This window comes from Cynocephalus volans, chromosome 8 (assembly GCF_027409185.1).
Source record: "Cynocephalus volans isolate mCynVol1 chromosome 8, mCynVol1.pri, whole genome shotgun sequence".
Taxonomy (NCBI): domain Eukaryota; kingdom Metazoa; phylum Chordata; class Mammalia; order Dermoptera; family Cynocephalidae; genus Cynocephalus; species Cynocephalus volans.
This window is the reverse complement of record NC_084467.1, coordinates 24876730-24902004: the sequence shown is the minus strand read 5'-3', so window position 1 is coordinate 24902004 and position 25275 is coordinate 24876730. Positions and strand designations below refer to the sequence as shown.

At 40.2% G+C, this 25275-nt stretch overlaps 2 protein-coding genes across 3 annotated transcripts in view; one reads left to right on the top strand and one right to left on the bottom strand.

Moving 5' to 3' along the window:
• The window catches only part of ZCCHC17 (zinc finger CCHC-type containing 17), a 64585-nt gene extending 54896 nt beyond the window's left edge, over positions 1–9689 (bottom strand). The window contains exon 1 of the mRNA XM_063103603.1: positions 9616–9689. The gene's annotated coding sequence lies outside the window, so the exon portion shown is untranslated. The remainder of the gene's footprint in view (positions 1–9615) is intronic.
• The window catches only part of SNRNP40 (small nuclear ribonucleoprotein U5 subunit 40), an 82987-nt gene that overhangs the window by 41346 nt on the left and 16366 nt on the right, over positions 1–25275 (top strand). The window contains exons 1-5 of one of the 2 annotated variants that reach the window (XM_063103601.1): positions 9911–10078; positions 12170–12299; positions 13677–13770; positions 15370–15535; positions 24493–24615. In XM_063103601.1, the coding sequence (XP_062959671.1) occupies positions 9935–10078; positions 12170–12299; positions 13677–13770; positions 15370–15535; positions 24493–24615 (657 nt within the window). In that variant the 5' untranslated portion in view covers positions 9911–9934. Of the gene's footprint in view, positions 1–9910; positions 10079–12169; positions 12300–13676; positions 13771–15369; positions 15536–24492; positions 24616–25275 lie in introns of those variants that run through there. The other variant, XM_063103602.1, reaches the window with a different exon arrangement.

The window sequence follows — 25275 nt, the reverse complement described above, 5'->3', positions numbered from 1 at the left end:
GCATGGTGCTGACAACACCAAGTCAAGGGTTAAGATCCCCTTACCGGTCATCTTTAAAAAAAAAAATAAAATAAAAAAAAATAAAGAAATATCACGATTTGTAAGAATGAACATGCTAATAATAAATTTAAAAATTTAATTAAAAAAAATCTGAAGTGACTTCATTAAAGTGTAGCCTTGTTACACCAAGGTCACGGGTTCAGCTCCCCACACCAGCCAGCTGCCAAAAAAAAAAAACCAATAAATAAATCCAAAGTGACTTCAAAAAGAGAGAGAAGAGCTTACTTTTTTTCCCTGATAAAATTAACACACACATGCTCATTTTAAAAGTTTAGATAATACATTAGTAATGAAGAATATAAAACCTTCCATAATTTGGTTTATATTCTTTCAGACTTTTTATATGTAGAAGCAGTTTTTAACAGAATCATGAAATCATTAATCATTAACAGCCATTTTCTTACTTAATATAGCAACTCATACACACATATCTTTTTTTAATGTCCACACAATAACCCACTGTTGACGTACCAAATTTATTTAACTATTTATGAATTGTGTTAAAATGCAGATTGCAATTCAGTGCGTCTAAGGTGGTGTCTAAGATTGTGCATTTTCAACAAGCTCCCAGGTGACGCAGATGCTGCCTTAGTAGCAAGACTTAGAGATTTGGAGTTGGAAGGCACCTTAGAGATACTCTTGCTGAGCCTCCCAGTTTTAAACAGGGAGAAAACCAGCAATCTAATGGCTCTTAAGCATGCCTCTCTAGTCTGCTGGATACATCATTGCTACATACATCACTGCTAGATAAAGATAAATCTTTTTTTTTTTTTTTTTTTTTTAAAAAAGATGACCGGTAAGGGGATCTCAACCCTTGGCTTGGTGTTGTCAGCACCACACTCAGCCAGTGAGCAAACCGGCCACCCCTATACAGGATCCGAACCCGTGACCTTGGTGTTATCAGCACCGCACTCTACCGAGTGAGCCACGGGCCAGCCTGATAAAGATAAATCTAATGGCACTGTCCTCAGTTCTCTTTTTCTTCCCAATTAGACCTGTCACCAGCAAGACCTGCAACTATTTTCCCTGGATTTTCATAGGCAAATACTTTCTTTTCTCTTCAACCCCCAATTTTCCCTCTCACTTTCACATGATTTCATGTACTGCTTTTGGAAAGTCTTCCTGATTTACAATGACTGTCCATTAAACGGACAGCCTCACTTGAAACAGAAATGAAAGCAAATCTTGTCAGACTGCCAAACCCTGGTTCTAGTGTCATCTCAAGGCCCAGGAATGTCCCTGTCCTCAAGTTACATAATTTTAGGCTGGCCAGTTAGCTCAGCTGGTTAGAGCACAGACTTACAACACATAAAATAATCTTGTATCCTTATAATAAACCTAGCCTTTTCTGCATAGCTCAGCCAGAGATGGTTTATTGCTTTCCTAAAAGCACACGGAGAGAATGAAGTCAGATTTGTCAGTTCTTAGAAATGATTCATAAACAGGTTAGTTCCAAGTTCTACAGCCTGGTTGAATCCTGCCTCTTCCATTTCCCAGCTATGCAGTCTCATCTCTAGCTCCTCCCTTCCCTCTGCCCAGCATCCCTTACCTCACATGCTAGAACGGGGGTTATTAACCTGAGGTCAATCGTTCTATGGAGACACCTTTATTATACTTCCAACATTTGGAACATAAGTGAAGTACAGAATCCACAGCGGCACCAGCAACTGGGATATTCAAATTGAGCTCAAACACCTTAGTCTATCATCTATTTTTCTCCACACAAAGGTCATGGAAAAAATAGTAAAAGCAGAAATGAACTTAAGTTGTTCCTTATAGACTTCTGCTGTGATAAGAGTATAAAAAGCTAAGTTTAAAGTGAGATACCCTACACAATTCTTCAAGAAGGAAACTGGCATCCATTTTCTGAAGAAAAGCCTGAAATATAACAGTAACAGGTTTATAATTTCAGGAAAGTAGATGGCTGACATTTTTTAAAAATGGGACATAAAATTTTTTCCAATTATATTCTATAAAGACCTAGGGTTTTATGGTGGTTATTCAGAGGCTCCTCAGTTAATTCAAGTTTATTTTAAAAAGTTAACTCTGAAAGATCTAAATCACCACAGGGTTCAAGAAAACTAAACCAACCAACTGGAAGTAAGCCTCCATACTAAAGTTGGGGGGAGAAGAGCCCCTAAAGAAACCAGAATTGGGAGAAGTCCCACTCAGAACAGTTGGGAGAGTAGGAATCTCTCCTCAGTAATGAGGCAGAGGTCAATTACTGCTCATTCCCACTTACCCTCCCGGCCTTGGGGTGGGCCATGTTGGCAAGGGAGAGGGAGTGGGAATTACTGGAGGGACGCCTACTGTAACAGCATATTCTACTTTGATCCAGTCTACCTATTAACCTTCGCGTAAGAATTCATTTGGAAAATAAGAGTTCTGTTGTTTTTTAAAAGTTTATAAAACATTGAGATTGATATAGTCTAGTCAGATAGAACCACATTCATAAACTTACAAGAGCAAATAAATTGACAGGGATTGAGGTACATCATTTGGTTTTGCCTTGCCATAGTTCTGGAAGCAGAAGTAAGGGCTTCATTTCACTTGAATGTTTTAAATAATTGTACTATGTAAGGAAGCAATAGGGGCCCAGTGACGAGCCACCCTCTTCCCAAAACAAAGCACAGAGCAAGGAAAATGTGGGGTGGAAGTGGCAGGGGGTGGGGGCCGAGGGGAGAGGCATGCAGTAGGGGAAATGGTGGCCCAAAGAATGAGGTTAGAGTCTATGTTGGGTAAGGAGGGAGTCTGCAAAACCTGCAATGAGGAGCAAACTCAGTGTTGAAAACAGCAGGGTAATGAGGGCATCCACTCACTGAGTAGCCCAGAATAGCGAGTCAGAGACCAAGCATGGAGAGGTGGGGCCTGAGGATCAGAGAAGTAATGAAATGTTAACTTAATGATTTTTGTAGTTATCCTGTGACTATGTAAGAGAATGTCCTTGTTTGTAGGAAAACTAAAGTATTCAGGAGTGATGGGGTATCAGAATAGCAACTTAACTCAAATGATTCAGAAGAAAATGTTATTTGTACTGTACCTCCATAACTTTGTGATTGTTTGAAAGTTTTTTTCTTTTAAAAAGATGACCAGTAAGGGGACCTTAACCCTTGACTTGGTGTTGTCAGCACCATGCTCACCCAGGTAGCAAACTGGCCATCCCTATATGGGATCCGAACCCATGGCCTTAGTGTTATCAGCACCACACTCTCCTGACTGAGCCACAGGCCGAATTTAAAAAAACAAAAAACACATCGTGTCCTCCCATCCCCCAAGCAACGAGAAGTTTAAAGAACATTAAATTGGTGACATATTTTATAGCCTCTTTGGAACTTCATTTCATGTGTCACCTTACTGATCTAGTCGAGATTTTTGTTATTGTTTTTAGGTTTGGATTTAGATTTTGTTACGTAACAGTACTAACTGACTAGAACCCTAGGGAGTTAACATAATTTTAATTTATACTAAATCTCTGTTAGAATTGGCCCGGCCCATGGCTCACTCGGGAGAGTGCGGTGCTGAGAACACCAAGGCCCCGGGTTCGGATCCCATATACGGATGGCCGGTTCGCTCACTGGCTGAGCGTGGTGCTCACAACACCAAGTCAAGGGTTAAGATCCCCTTACCGGTCATCTTTTTAAAAAAAACAAAACAAAACAAAACAAAACAAAAAAACAAAAAAAAAATCTCTGTTAGAACTGAGAGAAAAGTCAGTAATTAAAAATGCTGGGATATGAACAAAGACAGAATAACGACTCCAGAGCCTGCATTCTAAACCACTATACTATAATGTCTCAAAAAAGAGTTGACAGTCCCCACCTAAATTTTGTAGAGTAAGTCCTAACATTACAGGAATCAATGAGGATTAATCAGAAGGATATCATTCATGCAAGAGACTAGGATGAGCAATGTCTGGATCCATTCATTCCAACATGAAACCAAGGGCTATTACTTTTTTTAAAAAAATTATTTTATTTATTGAATCAAAATTGATTATACATATTTTTGGGGTTCAACACTGAGATATGTTGATCAAATCAATATTACTAGCATATATATTGTTACAAATCGTAATTATTCTTTATGCCCCTTGTCCAATCTCTCCCAATCCCCCTCTCCCCCCCCATTACCCTAGATTTCTTCTTTCCTTCTGAAAGAATAATGGTTACTCTATTGACTTGTTGCCTAGATGATCTGTCCATTGCTCAAAGGTGTGATCAAGTCCCCCAATATTATCATAGAGCAGATGCTTCTTCTGTCACTCTGAAATGGGCTTTGTGGAGAGAGACATCCTCTTCTTTATCTCTGCTGGAGACTCTCCTTGTGTCAATGCACTCCAGTGGTTGGCAGACTATCTGCATGGTGGTTGTGGTGTCTAGCCACTTTTGCAGCAGCCATGGTTATTGTGGTGGCTGTGGTGGGCTACCCACATGGAGGTGATGTTTTTGGCATGTTCCTTGGTGCTGGCAGTGTGCCTGGTTGTGGGCAGGGGTCTGGTCCCTGGCTCCATGCCTCGGGTCACTCGGGGAGCCATGAGGAGCTGGCGTGATGTGCCTGGGTGTGAGAGGGGGGTCCGGTCCCTGGCTCCATACCTCGGGTCCCCAGGTGGGCCAAGGGCCATTTCTTATTTGTGTTCCCAGTGCCTGGGTACTACAGGTACTCAAAGTTTTTTTGAAGGAGTGAATTGAGCTTCACTATGTGCCAAGCACAGGTAGAGTAAGAAAGGTGAACACATTCTGGTCTAAAGCATATAGAAGGAGAAGGAATTGGGACCTATACAATATATTGGATAGGTCAGCAAACGGAAAATTTTTTTTTTTTTTAAAAATGAGTGAGGGCCGACCCCGTGGTGCACTCCGGAGAGTGTGGCGCTGGAAGCGCACTGACGCTCCCACCGCGGGTTCGGATCCTATATAGGAATGGCCGGTGCGCTCACTGGCTGAGTACCGGTCACAAAAAAGAAAAAGAAAAAAAATGATAGTTTTGGGCCGGCCCTTGGCTCACTCGGGAGAGTGTGGTGCTGATAACACCAAGGCCACGGGTTCGGATCCCATATAGGGATGGCTGGTTGGCTCACTGGGTGAGCGTGGTGCTGACAACACCAAGTCAGGGGTTAAGATCCCCTTACCGGTCATCTTTTTAAAAAATAAATAAATAAATAAAATTTAAAAATAAAGATGACCGGTAAGGGAATCTTAACCCTTGACTTGGTGTTGTCAGCACCAAACTCACTCAGTGAGCTAACCAGCCATCCCTATATAGGATCCGCACCCGTGGCCTTGGTGTTATCGGAACCACACTCTCCTGACTGAGCCATGGGCTTGCCCAAATAGAAGACTTTTAAGACTTTTAAACGCCAAACTGGTGGCTCAAACTTCCTTCTTCCCACCAAATTTCTAGAGTGACCATGTTAGGTAGATGCTTCTTCCTTTTCAAACACCAGTCATGGACTTGTTGAGAAAATGTTCAGAAGTAGGAAAGAGGAAGAATAGCAAAAAGCCAGATAAAACACAAAAACGTAAATGCTGAAAGGATTTATAGAGACCATTAAACCTATTATTCTTATTTAATTGAAACTGAGTCTGAGAGAGGCCAAGTGATTTGACAAAGGCTTCAACACTGGTACTAGACCCCAGGACCAGTACATACTCTACTATCCCTCACTACTGTTTCAATTATTCCTAAGGTCCCCTTCAAAGTCCTCTAATAATCATAGCTGATATTTGAGTGCTTCATATTTACTATGTATTAATCTAAGAGCTTTGTCTTAACTAATTTAATTTTCTTGACCATCATACAAGATAGGCAACTATCATTGCCATTTTAAAAATAAAGATACAAGACAAGCCAACTAATTTGCTCAAAATTACAAAACTGTGAATGATGGAGATGGGATTCAAATCACATTTATGAACTTTCCCCCCTCCCTTTCTAGATTGTGAAATTTTGGGGAGTAAGCTCTTGTCTTGCACATCATCATATCCTTCTTCCCCAAATCTCCAGTGCCTAGCACAGTGTAAGCACACAGAAATTTATAACTGTCTACTGAAATACTGAAGTATTTAATTTTACCCTATTTAAATCGTTAGTTAAGTCACCAATTCAGTGCATTTATTGATGTTTGTATGTAAAGTCCTGTGCTAGGTATTTTATAAATCTATTTTAATACTTAAAACAACTCTACAATGTAGGTAACTCTATTTTACAGGAATGAAGTAACTTGTCCAAAAACATATCTAGAAAGAGAAAAATCTTAGGCCTTTCCAAGGGCCACATACACACTTGCTACTAAACTACCCTCTTCAACACAGTCCCTGTCCTCAAAGACTTCCTAGTCTGGTAGGGGTAATGGTGACCAATTACAACGCAGTCTGATAAGTACAAAAGTACCATCCAGGAAGAGAGAGAACTTGAGGGAAGCAGGGAAGTTTAAAAGGCAGACAACTGAACAGACCTTTTAGGACAAACGGAAGTCTTCTAGTAGAAAATACTGTTCTTTGACCTCATTAGAAACCCCAATCTGTTGGCCTCTATTTTCTTCCAGTGTATCAGCCCTCCCCTTTTTCTTCTCTTTTCTCCCAATCCAGCTTAGATTCTGTAGTCCATCATTCCAATAATACCCTGAACTCCCTTTAACTATGTCTTTATAGCTTACCTATCTGGCAATACCCCTACTCCGGTGGAGTATAATTGCAGACTAAAGAACCCACTGTAGTTAGGTTAAGCAGAAAGGGATTTATTGCCAAGTATTTCCAAAATTATTGAAAGCACGATAGCAAAGGCACTGGCAGAACTTCCAACAACTACTACTAACCCACAAAATAATACTGCCTTTACTACAATCAAGAAAGTTATGGCTACCACTGCAAGAAAGTTACCATAATATTTGCCAGCAAACTGGATGCCTCACACCCTCCTCTCCACATTTAACTCAAATTCAATTTTCGTCTTAGGTGCAAGGGAGTCTAGGGAATAGTTTTTAACTTTCCAGATTGTTCAGTAAGAGAAGCCACATTAGAAGTTGGAATGCATGCTAAGCAAGCCAAATCCACAGTCCTTGCCATACCTGGATAGGTTTTCTCCGTGCATGCACTAAATAGACTCATGCTAGAAAAAAAGTTTGATCTCCAACTTCAGATGGGCCTTTAACTCTGCCTGACAATGCTACATTTCTCTAGTAAACTCATTTTCCCACATTCCAAGATGTCTTTCAAATCTTCTGCAATATTCTCGAATTTCTGACCATCTCTCACCATAAGTATATTATACCACTTCCTGCTTCACAGAGAAAATAAAAGCCACAAGACCGGAACTCATTTTACCAATACCAGACATACAGACAAGACACACACACCTCCTTCATTTCCTTTTTCCTTTCTGTTAAATGGAGAAACTGTCCATCTTCCTAAGGTTTTTTTTTTGGTGGCTGGCTGGTAAGGAGATATAAACCCTTGACCTTGGTGTTATTAGCATCACGCTCAAACCGAGCTAACTGGACAGCCCCTTCTACCTGCACTTTGAATCCCATCCACTCCCATGTTCCCAGAAATCTTACACTACCAATAACCCAGTTTTTCTTTTGTTTATTCAATTTCTCCATTGCTCTCTCAATTGGATTCTTGATAATCCTTTATGCCCATCAGCTAGACATCCTCTCCTCCTCTTTATAATCCTATCTATGAAAAAAACTGTTAGATTCACTGACTCCATTTCCTTGCCCAAACCTTTGCCTCATATCCGCCCTCTGGCCCTATTACACCAACAAAATAACTCTTGCTAAGGGTACCATGAGTTCCATGGTGATAAGATATTTTTCAATCCTTAGGTTACTTAAATTCCAAGAGTTTCTACCACAGACTATTCCATCACTTCTTAGACAACATTTGTCTGGTCCTCCTCCCTAGCTCTTCTGCTTCTCTTGCCGGTTCATCCACCTGTTCTTTGCCATTAAATGATGAAACTACTCAAGGTTCTGACTTAGGTGACCTTACCCCCACCTATGGCTCAATTACCACATACATGCAAAGTATTTCCAAATGTATATTTCCAACACAAATCTCTGTCCTGAGCACCAAAATTGTATTTTAAACTGCTTCTTGGATGTCATGAATGATCCCCGCACACAAACACCAAAAAATTTTTTAAAAATTTAAAAAACCCCACAAAACAAAAAACGGATCTCTAGTCATCTTCTAGTGTTCCCTATCTCAGTGAATGGTACCTCCCCTACTCAGCAGCATAAACCACAAACCCAGGAGTTACCTCTGATTCCTCTCTTCACTCCCTGAATCCAATCCATCACCAAGTCCCACCCATTTTACCTCCTATTCACTCTAGAGTCCGTCCAGTTCTCTGCAGTTCCATCAGTATCTCAATCCTTGTTGACAGCAGCTCTCACTAGGATTATCGCATATCCTCCTAAGTGGTTTATCTGCATCCACTGGGCTCCCCCAACCCCAATCTGTTCATATCACTGAGCCTGAGAGATCAAGCCGCCTCCTCCACCATACCCCGCTCTGGAAAAGCAGGGAAGGGACTCTCGGTGGTTTCCCATCAGTTTTAAAGGAAAAGCTACAAATTTCTTCAAGATGTGACCTCTACTGCCTGCAGCTTCATCTTGCACCATACTCCCCTTCATTCTTCTTGTACCAGCCACGAAGAAGGCTTTGTGCCTTTCAGTCATTTTCCTCCCAACTGCCACGGGCCCTCTGCACATGTTGCTCTATATGAAATATTCTGCCTGTGTTATAACACCAAGGTCAAGGTTTTGGATCCCCATACCGGCCAGGAACAAAAAAAAAAAAAAAAGGGAAGAAATATTCTGCCTTCTGCCTTCTCCTCTTCACCTAATTCTTACTTGAGATATCAGCTCAAGCATCTTTTCCTCAGAAAAGCCTTCCTGCTCATTTCAGGCACCCAGCATCAGGTATCTCTTCCATTTATCATTAAGATTATTGTTTAACATCTGTTTTCCCCACCAGACTCAACCCCCCTGGCATCAGGGACCATGTCTGGCTCACGATGTATCCCCAATGCTTTGCACAATAAATATCAGCTGAACAATTGAGAAGTCCTGGTTCACAGGCATGAATCTCAAATTTTTCAGCAAGACTGTGCTCTGGTGAAGGAGTCGGACATTTTTTTCTTTCCTCAATCTCTCTCTCAGGGGCATAGAGCAGGTGCTCATAAAAGACTGCAGAATAAGTGGCAAAAATAAGTCGGCCTCCTCAGCCAAAGGGGGCACTGATGGAGGCGGGGAGACGGGCCTTTTCTCCCTGGGAACGCCCAGCACAAGTGTGGACACACAACAGGCGCTTAAGAAGGCAGCCGTCAAGGGCCTCAGGCAGCCGCAGGGTCCTGCCGCCAGAGAGCCCAAAGCTCTACTCCTGCCCGGAAAGGGAACCCAGGATACTACTCACCAGAGATGGGAACTCCAGGCCCACCTCCCGCCCCTTGCTATTAGGACCAGCTGAGAAGGGCAGGCTCAGACCTCACAAACGAGGCATCGCCTCCAGATTCGGGCAGCTCTCCACCCCGGGTCTTCCTCATACTTACTCGGCGTCAGCTCTTAGTCCCCCAGCCCCGACATTGCCCGAAACGCCAAACCCAGTCAGCGACTTTCCACCCACAAGACACAGCGTTCGGAGGAGGGACACCAGCTCGGTCCACCAATCCTGGAATCCCGTTTTCGTGACGTCAGAAAGATATGCCCAATAACAAGAGACTATCCAGAGGGCGGTGCAGGGCAATATTGAAAGCCGATTGGTTATTACAAGCAGGAAGTTCTGCAGGAAGCACTAAGTTGGAACCAATCGCGCGATGCCTGAGGGTAGCGGCGCGGTCGGTGTCGGCGCTGAGGAGAGTGGTTTCCGCCATGATAGAACAGCAAAAGCGCAAGGGCCCAGAGTTGCCACTGGTCCCAGTCAAGCGGCAGCGGCATGACTTGCTGTTGGGAGCGGCGGGGTCGGGTCCCGGAGCAGGGCAGCAGCAGACAACGCCGGGAGCTTTGCTTCAAGCGGTAGGTGAAGCAGCAGGCGACCTTCGGCCTTTGGCTCATCTTCCTCTTCCCAGAGCGCTGTACCGGTGATCGTGCCTGGGCCGTTCCTCGGACTGTTGGGGCTGAAGGAGAATCTCTACCTGGAGTTAAAGCAGATAAATATTGTAAAAACGCCCGGTATTCTGCGGATGCTCCACACGTCCTTCCCAGTTTGACGCGCGTTTTCAGCCTGTCGACCGCCCTGTGAAGTAGCATTAGAATTGAGTTAGGATCCTTAGGCTCAAAACCCGGACCGCGGCTTAAGCGTCCTAAAGCTTCCAGATCTAGCATAGAGTAAATATTCAGGAAAGTTGGTAGAGTGGATGAATGAGAGGGCGGGAAGAGAGCTAGTGAATGATACTAACTTGCTGTTGGACTTTGGGCAAATTGCTTTTCCCTTAGTATTGTTGACAACAACCGAATAATACCTGACTGACGTTCATTGACCCTTGTTCTGAATGCTTTCTGTATGAAATCTCCCTTAATACTGGTGACAGCCTAAGACAGGAACTGTTGGTATCCCATTTTGCAGATGGGAAACAAACTCTTATCTAGTAAGTGATAGATACAGATATTGAACTCAGAATTCATGCTCTTAACTACATTTCTTGTAAGATAGAGGTAGTGGTCATACCTCTCCCACTGTGCCATTAGGCTCAGATGAGGAAATAGATGTATCCTCTCTCTCACCTCCTCAACCAGCCCATCAGCAAATCCTGTTCACACCATCCTCAAAATATTTCCAGAATTGCTACCACTTCTACCACCTGTCACTACTTCCTGGTCTAAGCTGTTATTATCTCGTCTGGTGTTATTGCAGTAGGGTCCTAACTGGCCATCATGTTTTGCTGCCCACTTCATTCAGAGCAAAAAACCAAAATCCTTGTAATCATTTGCCCTCTTTCACTTTATCTCTCTGTTCTACCAATTTTCTATTGCTCATCCTGCTCCAGTCACAGTGGCTTTCGTGCTCCTGCCTCAGAGCCTTTGCATTTGCTGCTTCCTCTGCAGGAATGCTCTTCCAAATGTCTACATGGTTTACACACTCAGCTCCTTCAGGTCTTCGCTCAAATATCACTTTTTCAGTGACGGCTTTCCTGACCACCCTATTTTAAGTTGTAGTATTCTGGAACCTACATTTCTACTTTGTTTTTCTCCATAGCACATACCACCATCTATACGTTTTACTGTTTCCTCTCTCCCTTCCTACCTCTCTTCTTCTTTCCCACAAGAATGCAAACTCCATTGTTTATTTTGCTCAATGCTGTTTCCCCAGTACCTAGAACAACACCTGGTATCTAATATTTTTGAATAAACAAATAAACTGGAAACTATTGAAATTTTGGGATTATGAGTAGTGTACCTTGTTCTTCCTATTTAACAAGTAAGAATATCAGCCCAGGGTTAGGTGACTTGCCAAGCCTAGGATTGGTGTCCACGACCATAATCAAAACTACCTTGCCTAATAATCTGTACCCTTCAGGGTTGCTGAGAAGGTCGGTTCAGTCATTCATTAAGTGAGCCAGAGACTGAGAAAATGTGGAATGACACAGACAGGTTCCTTGCACACAGCTTCATTTCACTGGGAGTAAAGATAAAACATGTAAACAAATACAGTACATGAAGAAGCTAATTTCAGGTAAGTGCTGTGAAGGAATACAGTGGAGTTAATGGAATACACGTGGGGAGGTGGGATGCTACTGGAGTTTGAGTGATCAAGGACTTTCTGAAGAGGAAATATTTGAAAGGAGCCACATCTAGAGGGAAAGGATTCCCATCAGGGGCAACTGCAAATGTTAAGATCCTAGGCAAAAATGAGTTTTAACATGTTTGAGCAATCAAAAGTTGGCAGTAGAACAAGAGCAGAGTGAGAGAGGAGAGTTAATGTAATAGGTTGATACTGGAAAGTTCAGGCGGGTATCAAATGGGAGGCATGAGTTATGTGAGAAGAGCTGCCATTCTCTAAATCAGATGAAATCCACTCGATTGTTTCCCTAGTCTTTTCCCTTCACTCTGCATCTCCCAATTTTACAGCTGTATTCAGTGGCTACTTTGTGCTTCTCTTTTGTTTAGGGACCTCCAAGGTGTTCCTCCCTTCAAGCGCCAATCATGCTGCTCTCAGGACATGAAGGGGAAGTGTACTGCTGCAAGTTTCACCCCAATGGATCCACCTTAGCCTCTGCGGGATTTGACCGACTGATATGTAAGGCATAGTTTTTGAATCTGGGATAATTGCTCTCTGCCAAATAGTAATTATTTTTTTAAAACCTTGGGTGTCACAGAAGGTATCGGTCTTAGTTGGCAACATAACAAACTACATGGCTAACATGCTAATATCAGGGCATGAAAAAGCTGAATGATCTTGGTTGTAGAACTTGGGATTCTGGTGGTAAATACAGGAGGAAGGAATTATTTTAGTAGTTGGAAAGGGATTATTATTTTACTAGTTTGAGAATATCTTCCTCTTGGAAGCACATCTTGAGCTAAATTAGCAAGACAACCCATCTAGGTTTAACAAGTTAATCAGAGTAATGAGGAAAGAGATAACTTTTCTTTCCCCAAAGGTGTGAGGCCCGCCTCTTGATCCACACCCAGAATTGTAGCAAATGAGAAGGAAGGTGGGGATCCTAAAGTGGTTATTTAGATAATCTACATGTACATCATTAGGATCTGCTACCAGATTCTCACTACTAGTCAATAATACCCATTTTTGAGAAATAACTAGGAAAAGTCACTTTGGGGGATTCATGAGAAAAAGCAAGAGAGATGATAACAGAAGCATGACTTTTTTTCTGGCTTCACTCACCAGATTAGGAGATGAAATGAATCCTTTGGCTCTTTTCTGTTAAGTCTATGTCTCAGGGTGGATAATATCTGTCTTCACTATTTTGATTTGGATGTTCTAGTTAGTTTTACAATCCTTCAATTTACTAGTGGCCAGGTATCTGGAAGAAATAGGGATCTTTGCAGAACATCAATGAATTATTGATATGCTTAATTTCATCAAACAAACTGGAAACATTTTTATCAGCAGGAAAGTACTTATTGTATATATGTACCTCTTCTGTATGTAGTGATCCTTAATAACATTTATCAAACTTCACTCCTTACTAGACCAGGCACCCTGAGGATAGAAACTGTGTCTACTCATTTACTTTGGCACCTGGCATGTAGTAAGTACTTACTACATGTGGTATGTAGTGTAAAGTTATTACCATGTGACCTTCAAGTTATGGCTTCCTAAGTTTTCCATAAGTGCCATCATTTTGCAGTCTTCTTGTAGACTCAGAGGAGATAAATAGTAGTGGGTGCCAACATTTTTTAAATTACAGGGAAAAAGTTAAGATTTTCAAAAATTATATTCATTATATTCATGTTTTTTACTTTATGAATTGTAAAAATATTGCCATTTGTATTTTAGGGTCAGGAAAATTTGTCTACTTGGTATAACCAGTAGTGTTCCAAGGGAATATAATTTGAGAACTGTTGTTCTGGTAAATATTATATGTACCCTTTCCATGGCCAGTAATGAGTTTTCTTTTGCCTGGTGATGCTCACAGAACATCTGTCTCCTTAACAGTGTTATGGAATGTCTATGGCGACTGTGATAATTATGCCACATTGAAGGGACATAGTGGAGCAGTGATGGAACTGCATTATAACACAGATGGCAGGTGAGGATTCTGTATCATAGAGTGACAACTGTTTCTCATACTAATGTCTCCTAGCATCCTTTCACCTTTCAACCCTGAGTTTCCTGTCTCAGGAGACTCTTGTCAAAAACTACTTCATTTGGGGTAGCTACTTTATCATTCTTATCACTGTTACTCCAGGAGAGGTGTTTATTGTCTATGCATGCAATTTTAAATACATCACCTGTCATCTAACATATCAACAAATTTGTTTTCTTCTTCTTCTTCTTTTTTTTTTTTTTTTAAAGATGACTGGTAAGGGAATCTTAACCCTTGACTTGGTGGTGTCAGCACCATGCTCTCCCAAGTGAGCTAACCAGCCATCCCTATATAGGTATCCAAACCTGTGGCCTTGGTGTTATCAGCACCACACTCTCCCAAGTGAGCCACAGGCCAGGACAACAAATTTGTTTTCTTTTTTAAGACAAAAAAAATGTAATTTTTATATGTAGAAATTAGCTATGTCTTTTATAAAAGTAATAAAATATTTATTTTGAGAAACCCCAAAAAGCAGGAAGATGAAAAAATAGCCTATATTCCTACCACTCCAAAGATAACCATTGTTAATATTATACATTTTTTTAAAGCCTTTTTCCTACTCAAAACTGTTTAGTTTTTATTTTATTTTTTTATTTTATTTTATTTTATTTTATTTTATTTTTTAAAGATGACCGGTAAGGGGATTTTAACCCTTGACTTGGTGTGGTCAGCACCACGCTCACCCAGTGAGCGAACCGGCCATCCGTATATGGGATCCGAACCCGGGGCCTTGGTGTTATCAGCACCGCACTCTCCCGAGTGAGCCACGGGCCGGCCCCAAAACTGTTTAGTTTTTAAATATTTGTTAGAACTACGTGTACAGTCTTGTATGTTGCTTTTTCCCTTAACTTAATTCATCTAACATCTCTGTTATCATAAGCATTATTTTAATGATTGCATAATTTTAGAATATCTGTAGATTATATACAGCTTTGGTTATACAAAGCTCATTAATCTTATTGTTAGGTATTTTGCTAAACGTTCATTGTTTTATGCTGACCTCTAAAATCTTTAGGGTGCTCCATCAACAGCTACATAGAGTTGTATACATTTTAAGTAAAGAAAGCATTATAAAATCAGTTATAACTTAGAAATCATCCTCAGAGATAAAAGAAAAACTGGTTTTTAGGGAAAGAGTTGGAGTTACACAGCTTTGGGGTCCAGAATTGCCACAGTCTGTCTGTTTTACTTCTATAGCAACAGGGAGTGATTAAATATTTCCAAGTGAGGATATCTTATGTGTGAAATGTTATCTATCACAAAGGAGGGAAAGATTGAGAAAACTGCTGTATTAGATGTATAATACCTCATGGGACTCACAGAAGGAAATTTTTTAAAACTTCATAGGGTAGACCTTATAACTGGGTCTAGAGCATGAGTAGGATTTTGGTAGGTAGGGTAAAATATTTCAGCATCATGCTAAACTGGCAGAGCACAACAGGTCAGTGATCTCAAAGAATTTGGCACATTTTGGCAAGTGGGAAAGGTAGGTTGCTGTTTGTCTTCACTTATTTCTTTTTTGTTCTTCCTCTTACCTTCTAGTATGCTCTTCTCAGCATCCACAGATAAGACTGTGGCGGTGTGGGATAGTGAAACAGGCGAGAGGGTTAAAAGGCTGAAGGGACATACTTCCTTCGTGAATTCCTGTTATCCAGCCAGGAGGGGCCCCCAGCTTGTCTGCACTGGCAGTGATGATGGTACAGTTAAGGTGGGTATTGTCTGTATATGCTGCAGTTTCTGAGATGACATAATGTGAACCTTATCTTTCCTTCCCATAAGTGCTGTACAACTCAGTTTTAGCAGTCATTTCCCAGAATAGACACTTGAAATTTTTTCCCATTAAAAGTAATAGCATTTTAATTACCCTATAGAATAATATTAGAACCATAGAATAAATTGTTGTTTGGAATAAAATGGACCACATGGGTTTGATTCTTGGCTGAGCTGTTAATTGTGTGATTTTGGGGAGTTCACTTTTTTGAGCCTTGGTTTTGTAATCTTTAGAACAGTGACAATAGTATGCATGTCTTGGAAGGCTATTGTGGATATCCCCGCTTATCACTCAGGACACCAGGGTTCAATTCCCCAACAGGGAGGCAGCCAAAGGGGAAAAAAAGGCTGTTGTGAAGTTACAGACTATAGTGTATATAAAAAGCTCAGTAAATGGTTTCAGTAGCACAGAGGTGAGAACTTAAAAATTATTTAGTCCTGTAGTTTTCAACCTGTCTGTATATCAGAATCACCCGAAGAACCTGTTAAAAATACCCAAAGATCCTTGGTCAATGGGTTGGAAATAGTAGTCAGAGTTTTTAATGTGTTAAAGTGATTTGATGTGTTGGGTCTGAAATTTTGGGAGCCATTGATCTCATACAGAATTCTCTTTTTACAAATGAGGAAAATGAGGCCAAGAAATAACAATTTACCTCAGAGGCACACAGGGACACACTCCTGTGTGGTACCAACCATTTTATTCTTTCTTTGGCACTAACTTTGTACTGTGAGTTGTATTTTAATAATTAAACAGGGAGGACTTCAAAGAATGCATCTGAGGGCTGGCCCGTGGCTCACTTGGGAGAGTGCGGTGCTGATAACACCAAGGCCACGGGTTCGGATCCCTATATCGGGATGGCCAGTTAACTCACTTGGGAGAGTGTGGTGCTGACAACACCAAGTCAAGGGTTAAGATCCTCTTACCAGTCATCTTTTTTTTTTTTTTAAATGCACCTGAGGAATCATACTATATTACTAATTAATGCTTATTTATTTATTTATTTGTTTGTTTGGCAGCTGGCCAGTACAGGTACCAAACCCTGGACCTTGGTGTTATCAGCACCACAATCTAACCAACTGAGCTAACTGGCCAGCTTATTTGTTGCTTTTTAAAATGAATTTCCTTTTTTAAAATAAAGGTAGTGATACTGACATTGGATTATCTGCTTCGAGATGTTTTTCTGTTGAATGGTTTTGTTATGCCTGATCACTTGGGACCCCTTGATTCTTGCATGGGTGGAGAATCTGTGGCTCAGGACTGGTTTCTAAGCCCAGAGCTCTAATCTAGGTGTACTGTAGTTGAAGAGTCTAACAGTAACTGATTTGCTAATTGGCATTTCAAAAGGCAGTAAGTGATGGAAATGCCCTAATGAAATTTTGTTAAAAAACATTATTGAGAGCCTGCTATAATAAACACCTAGGAACTTATTCTTGTTTATTTCTACCTTTCCCTTTTCTCTCATCTTCTTTCATTTTGTCTTTTTTTCTTTGTCTCTATCCTCATGTTTATCTTTCCTTCTGTCCTTAGCTTTTTCTTTTACTAGTAGTAGAAAAAGAGTATATGTCTGTCCTTTCTATTTTCTTTCTGTTTCTTTCTTTTTTTTTTTTTTTTTTAAGATGACTGGTAAGGGGATCTTAACCTTTGACTTGGTGTTGTCAGCACCAAACTCACCCAGTGAGCTAACCGGCCATCCCTATATGGGATCCGAACCCGTGGCCTTGGTGTTATCAGCACCACACTCTCCCGAGTGAGCCACAGGCCGGCCCTCTTTCAGTTTCTTGCTTCTCCTTTAATTAAACATGATTTGGAATAATTGTTCTAACTTTATTACTCGAGGTACTTTTTTTGACCAGTAAGGGGATCTTAACCGTTGGCTTGGTGTTGTCAGCACCATGCTCTCCCACGTGAGCTAACCAGCCATCCCTATATAGGGATCCGAACCCATGGTCTTGGTGTTATCAACACCACACTCTCCCAAGTGAGCCACGGGCCAGCCCTAATATATTTTTTTTAGTGAATATTATGTTACATCACCTAAAGGTAACTGCTTTTTAATCAATTCCTTATTTTCAATTTCAGTATTTATATTTAAGGCATCACTGACCAGTTTTTAACATATACTTTTTAACACTTGTCAAGTTGGAATACTTTGTTGCTTTCTGTTATTAGGTTTGTAAGTGCAGGAATTGAATAACTTCCGTTTATCTAAGGGGAGAATGTCATGTTTCTTTTTACTTGTTCTAGTTCTCAACAGAAAGCAATGATTTCACACAGCACTTGGATTTTTAGTCTAGAAGTGGTGTTCTGGGCATTATCCATACCAGTGGTTTTCCAACTGTTTTTGTCAAGTGCATTTTTTCTACTAAAATTTTTCCTAATAAAAAATTAAGTGTTTTATATACATATAAATCATTTTCCTGAACAATTTAATCATAAAGCCATTACATAGGCTAAAGCAAGGAAGCTGCTCAGGTTGGAAGTGGGGGTGGGCCAGAGCAGCCAGGAGTGGGATGTCAGAGCCCACGTGAGGTGAGGCTAGCATCCACACAACACAGGATAGGTAGCTCAGTGTGAGGAATTTGAGGATGAGAGAAGGGGAGCATCCAAGCATGGAGAGTCAGTGCCCCTGTGGGGTGAAAGGGTTATCTTCACATGGGTAATGGGGGTAGGCAGCATGGAGTCAGAGCCAGCGTTGAAGATGTCCACACAGATGGAAACAGTTCAGTGTTGGGAGTCTGAGACTGAACAGGACGAGGGTGGCATCTCTGGAAAAGGGCAGACTGGAGAGGGGAGCCGGAGCAGAGTGAAGAGAGTGTTCACACAGAGAAATGACCCAAGTAGGATGACAAAGGGACCTACCTGGGGTCAGCCCAGAATGGAAATCACAGTTCAGTCAGGGAAAGGAGGACATCCATGCAAGAGAAGGGTGAAAGAGAATATGGGAGATTGGTTACATACAGGAAGCTTGATCAAATAAGTATATACATTAAGTATAATGGGAGGCAGGTTTCTCTCCCTGTTAGAGACAGGAATTACCAATATGAAAAGGGAGAAAACTAAAATGAATCTTGTGTTGGATTCAAATTGGAAGTACAGGTTGAGTATCTCTTATCTGAAATGCTTGGGACCAGAAGTGTTTTGAACTTCAGATTTTTTTGGATTTTGGAATATTTGCAGATACTTAACCAGGTGAGCATCCCTAATCCGAAAATTTGAGATCCAAAATGTTCCTTTGAGCATCGTATTGGCACTCAAAAAGTTTATATTTTGGAGCATTTCAGGTTTCAGATTTTTGAATTAGGGAAGCTCAGCCTGTATCAGCATGAACTCATGACCTTTATTATATACAAATAGGTATAGGAAAAAAACAAATGTAAATGTATAAGTATATAGGAGTACATGTACCTAAGTATATGTATACTGCCTAACTGTCTGTCCACTGAGAAAGTTTAGGAGCAACAACAGCCTAATAGCAATGAGCACCCTTGTTGTCCAGGTCTTTGCCTTTATATACTATTCTCCACTAAAAGGATCCAGGGCTCCTGTTTCAGGACTGGGGCAGGGAAAGTACAAGGTGAGCCTGAAACATCTTGTGCAAGAAAGCTTGTTAAAAGAACATCCTAACCAAATGATCATATTGAACGTTATTAGTAATGGAACAAATCAAAATCATAAGCCATTTGTATCGGTGTTAATTTCTTGGTTCTGATGGTTGTATTGAGATCATGTGGGGGAACATCTTTATAGGACAAACACACTGAAGTATTTAGGAATGATGAGGCATTTGATCAGCAACTTACCTCAAATGATTTAGGCAAAAAAAAAAAAAAAGTTCTTTTTACTTCCAACTTTTCTGTAAGTTTGTGATTATTTCAGAATAAAGTAAGCTATTAAAAGTGATGGTTACCTGGAAATAAAATTCTAAATTATTTTAATGAAGCTTTAAGTAGCTACCATACCTTTTAGGATAAGAATAAAGATTGATTGATTTGACCTGAGTAGAGAATATCTATCAAGACAAAGATTGTAGTAAGGCTTATAAAATATGTAGGAGTCAAATTATCAAGGCCTTGAATTCTAAGCTAAAAGATTTGAACTTGATTCTATAGCCAGAAGGGTTGGGGGGAGAGTGAGAGAGGGATGTTGGGCTGCTAGGAAAGGATAAAGGCACTTTTTTTGGACCAATTATCTGAGTAACTGCCTAAACTTTTTAGCTTGTTTCCATGAATGAAGTAGAAACTACTTTTTATCTTAACCAATGAGAATTGGAGGAAGAGGCATCTTGGCTCAGGTTCTTCTATTCAGACTCTACCTGTTGACCACAGGTTGAATTTAAGCCCATGACCTTTACTGAGATTCTGTGATTGATTCCTTTCTTTTTGATGACAGCCCTTTAAAACTTGGAACATAGTCACCCCAAAGTCTTTTTCCTCTGAATGAAACGAGCCATACACTTAAAACATTTCCTAATGGTTTATTTTCTTTTTTTTTTTTTTTAAAAGATGACCGGTAAGGGGATCTTAACCCTTGACTTGGTGTTGTGAGCACCATGCTCAGCCAGTGAGCGAACCGGCCATCCATATATGGGATCCGAACCCGGGGCCTTGGTGTTCTCAGCACCACACTCTCCCGAGTGAGCCACGGGCCGGCCCCTAATGGTTTATTTTCTCAAGTCTGATAATCATTTATTGAAACATCTCTGGGGCCAGCTGCCAAAAAAGGGGGGAATGGGGGGCTGGCCAGTTTGCTCAGTTGGTTAGAGCATGGTGCTGATAACACCAAGGTCCAGGGTTCAATCCCTGTACTGGCCAGCCGCAAAAAATCAAAAAAACAAAACCCTCATCTCTGGGTCCTCTGTTATCTAGACTTTAAAAATGTAGAGCCATTAATTTTTTTTTTAAGTACAACCAAATCATCTAGCTACAGTTAAACAAAGTTCTAGACTTGTTATCTTCCAAATCTTCCTCTTTTCCTTCCCTATTATTAATACATCAGGTAGTCATTAAAAAGAATGTGTTAATTTTTTAAAAATAAACATTTATTATTTTAGTAATTGTAAAAAATTATCACACATTTTAATACTCTTAAGTTACTCCATTGATATAATGTAATCAGACTATTAAATTCTGGTCCTTGTTTTGCTGTTGACTTGCTAGTATTCTTCATGAAGTTAGTTTCCTCTTTGAGCTTTATTTTCCTCATCTGTCAGAGTTGGGGTTCAAATAGATAGTCTAAGCAGTCACTTTTAAACTTTTTATGACAACCCACATTAAGGAAGATATTTTATACTGTGACCTAGAATATACCCCTTACACATCTATATTTATGAACCAACCCTTTCTGCATGTAACCTCTGAATTTTCTTTTCTATAATTTTTTTTTTTTTTTTTTTTTGCGGCTGGTCAGTATGGAGACCTGAACCCATGGCCTTGATGTTATAAAGCTGCACTCTAACCAGTTTCACTACCCAGCCAGCCCTACATTGTTTTTTAATTCAGGTAAAATTCACCATTCTAACGATTTTAAAAAGTGTGCAGCTGGACAGTTAGTTCAGATGGTTAGAGCATGATGCTGATAACACCAACTTCAGATCCATGTATTGGCCAGCTGACAAAAAATAATAAATAAAAATAAATTTTAAAGGTACAATTCATTGGCTTTTAGTAGACTTACAGTGTTGTGCAACCATCACCGTGATTCAGTATCAGAACATTTTCATTATGCCAAAAAGAAATCCCAAATCCAAGCAGTCACTCCCCATTTTCCCCTACCTTTCATCCTCTTGCAACTATTAACCTTATTTTTGTCTGATTTGCCTATTCTGGACATTTCCTATAATTAGAATCATACAATATGTTGCCTTTCGTGTCTGACTTCTTTCACTTAGCATGCTGTTTTCCAGGCCTAGTCACATTGTAGCATGTATCAATATTAGATTCCATTTAATGGCTGAATAATATTCCATTGTATAAATATACTACATTTTGTTTATCCCCTCATTAGTTGGGGATTTGGGTTCTTTCCATTTTTTAACTATTATAAATAATGCTGCTGTGAAATTCATTAACAAGTTTTTATTTGAACACCTGTTCTCATTTATCTTGTATACATACCTAGGAGTGGGATTACTGGGTCATTTAATTCTATGTTTAGCTTTTTGAAGAACAGCCAGACTTTTCCACAGCATCTGCACTATTTTATATTCCAACCAGCAACATATGAGGATTCCAATTTCTCTATATCTTTGCCAATACCTTTTGGTTTCTGTTTGTTTGGGTTTTTTTAATAGCCATTGTAGTGGTTATGAAGTGGTATCTAATTGTTTTGATTTGCATTTCCCTAATGACTTACGGTGTTGAACATCTTTTCATGTTCTTATTGCCACTTCTATATCTTAAGAGAAATGTTTATTCATAGTCTTTATCCATTTATTAATTGGGCTGTTTGTATTTTTGTTGTTGAGTTAATAAGAGTTCTTTATTCTAGATAGTAGATCTTTATCAGATACATGAATTGCAAATATTTTCTCCCACTGTCAGTTGTCTTTTCATTTTCTTGACACTATCTTTTTTTTTTTTTCAAAAGATGACCTACCTGTAAGGGGATCTTAACCCTTTACTTGGTGTTGTCAGCACCACGCTCAGCCAGTGAGCAAACCAGTCATCCCTATATAGGATCCGAACCTGTGGCCTTGATGTTATCAGCACTGCACTCTCCCAAGTGAGACACGGGCCGGCCCTGACACTACCTTTTGATGCACAAAAATTTTAATTTTTACAAAGCTCAATTTATCTATTTTTGCCTTTTTCACATGTGCTTTTGATGTTTTATTTAAGAATTCGTTGCCAAATCCACAATCATGAAGACCCCTGTTTTCCTCTAAGAATTTTATAGTTTTAGCTCTTACATTTAGGTTTTTGATCCATATTGAGTCAGTTTTTGCATATCTTGTGAGGTGTAGTGGTCTAGCTTCATTCTTTCACATGTGATAATCCAGTTGTCTCAGCACTGTTTGTTGAAAAGACTATTTCTTTTTCTTTTTTTTCCTTCTATGTGGGTTGTACTGTCTTGCTTCTTTGCATGCCTCATAACTTTTTATTGAAAACTAGACATTTAGGGCCAGCCCGTGGTTCACTTGGGAGAGTGTGGTGCTGATAACACCAAGGCCAAGGGTTTGGATCCCTATAAAGGGATGGCCGGTTAGCTCACTTGGGAGAGAGAGGTGCTGACAACACCGAGTCAAGGGTTAAGATCCCCTTACTGGTCATCTTTAAGGAAAAAAAAAAAAAAGGAAAAAGAAAACTAGACGTTTGACTATTATAATGTGGCAACTCTGGAAATTAGTTTCTCCCCAGAGTTTGTTGTTGCCACTTATTGTAGTTGTTTGTGTGTGTTTAAACAAACTTTTTGAACTAATTTTGTAAAGTCTGTTTTTTGTCCTTTATAGCCGCTGAAGTCTTGTTCCATTAGCTTAGTGGTCAGCTAGTGATTGACAGAGACTTCCTTTATCTCCAAGAACAATAACAACAAAAAACCACTCCCAGTCTTGCAGATTGGTTCTGTGTGTATGTTTGTTAGAGCCTGCCTTCAACTGTCAGCCATGCAGCTTACGCTCTGCATTTATCCTTCACTTTCTGCTTGTGCAGAGCCTGAAGGTCAACCACAGACGAGAGCTTAGGAGTTTGTTGGGTCTTTTCTGAGCATGTTCGTAGCCCTGGGCATGCAGGTGGCATTTTAGATTTCCAGGAATATGTCAGAGCTTTTCAAAGCTCTCATTCTCCAAATTATCTCCTTGCTAGCCTTTCCTCCCAAGCTTTTTGGTTTGTATGTTTACCTCAACTGTCAGCCCTTACTCCAGGCAGCAGAGGCTAATGCACTTGCCTTTAAATGTTTTCAAGGGGGTTCCAAGTTAGGCAAAATAAATGCAGACTCAGAGCTCATCCGTCAGGAAGCCACCAGACAGGTAGAAACAAACTACAACTTTTTGAGAATAAAGTCCCTTCATCTCCCTCCAGGACTAGGAACCTATACTAGGAATGTGGGCTGTTGTCTTCAAAGTGGTTGCTGAGCACGGGACAGAGCCGGCATAAGTTAAAACACTACAAAGTTCTCTAACTGGGACTCGGGTGTGTGTGGTTTTTTTTTCCCCCCTCATTAATCATTTACCTGGTTGTTATAAACTTTTGATTAGTTTCTAGCATTCAATAAAGTTGATTTCAATAGATTTTTGCCAGTTAATTCGCCGCTTTTGTGGAGGGACAAGTTTTTGGCACTTATTCTGCCATTTTCTCTGATGAACCCTATCTTTTTTTAAATGTAGGTTACAGCTCACTAATGAGTTAGGATCTACAGTTTGAAAAACAATAGTCTAATAATCCTCGTTATCCTACGAATATATGAACTAAGCAGGTAGAGGACTTCCACTTCTTTTTTTTTTTTTTTTTTTTTCAAAAGATGACCAGTAAGGGGATCTTAACCCTTAACTTGGTGTTGTCAGCACCACACTCTCCCAAGTGAGCCAACTGGCCATCCCCACATAGGGATCCGAACCCATGGCCTTGGCACTGCTAGCACCACACTCTCCTAAGTGAGCCACGGGTTGGCCCGAGGACTTCCACTCTGAGGTCATATTGATTAACTATGTTTATGCAAACTTTAACAAAACAGTTTAATAATATAACCAAAGTGATTTGTTTCACCAACCTTCATATACATTGGGCAAAATTGTGGTCATTTCTCACCATGTCTGTTACCAGGATATCCAGTAAAGTTTCTGAATGGAGTCCATGTTAGAAGTGTGTTCAAGTCCACAAAATCCTTGCTCTTGGTGGTATACTGTGCAGTTACTTCTTAGAATGATGTCACTGATAGACTCTTCTGTTTCTCTGCTTCAGCTTTGGGACATCCGGAAGAAAGCAGCCATCCAGACATTTCAGAACACGTACCAGGTGTTAGCTGTGACCTTCAATGACACAAGTGATCAGATTATTTCTGGTGGAATCGACAATGATATTAAGGTATGTTTGATGTTTATGTTTCACTTTCACCTGTCTCCACTCATAGAAGCAAATCTTTTTAAAATTCTGAGATTGTGGTATATAAACACTTAATTCCACCTTAAGGGAAGATAACTTTGAACTTATTTTCTTTCTCTACTATCCTCATTGAGTTCCTAAATCAAAGTTGACTTGTAGTTCGTATAAATGCCATCAGGGACCAGGCAGTTAATGTAAAGTATGAAGTCCCTGGGAGGAAGACTGTGTAGGATATAGAGAGTGCAGTCTATGCCTAAAGACATTCAAAATCTTTTTCTTTTTTTATAAGTATGTTGGGCTAATGAGATAGAAGTGAATGAATTTGTGATTCTCTGTCCTCATCTCTCAGTGTGTGGTTTTTTTTGTTTGTTTGTTTTTTTAATAACACCATGGAAAGGAAGTATTCTAAGAATAAGAGAAAGTAATGATATTGGGCAAAGGCAATAGATCATGTGGCAGTACAGTGTAGCTCAAGCTTTCAAGTAATTGACTTGGGTTCTAATCCCAGTTCCACTGTTTTCTAGTTTTATGACTTCAAGTGAGTTTGTTAACTTCTTTAAGCCTCTGTTTTCTCATATGAACAGCAAAGGTGGTAATAACAACAATAGTGTCTACCTCATAGGGTTGTTGTGGGGATTAAAT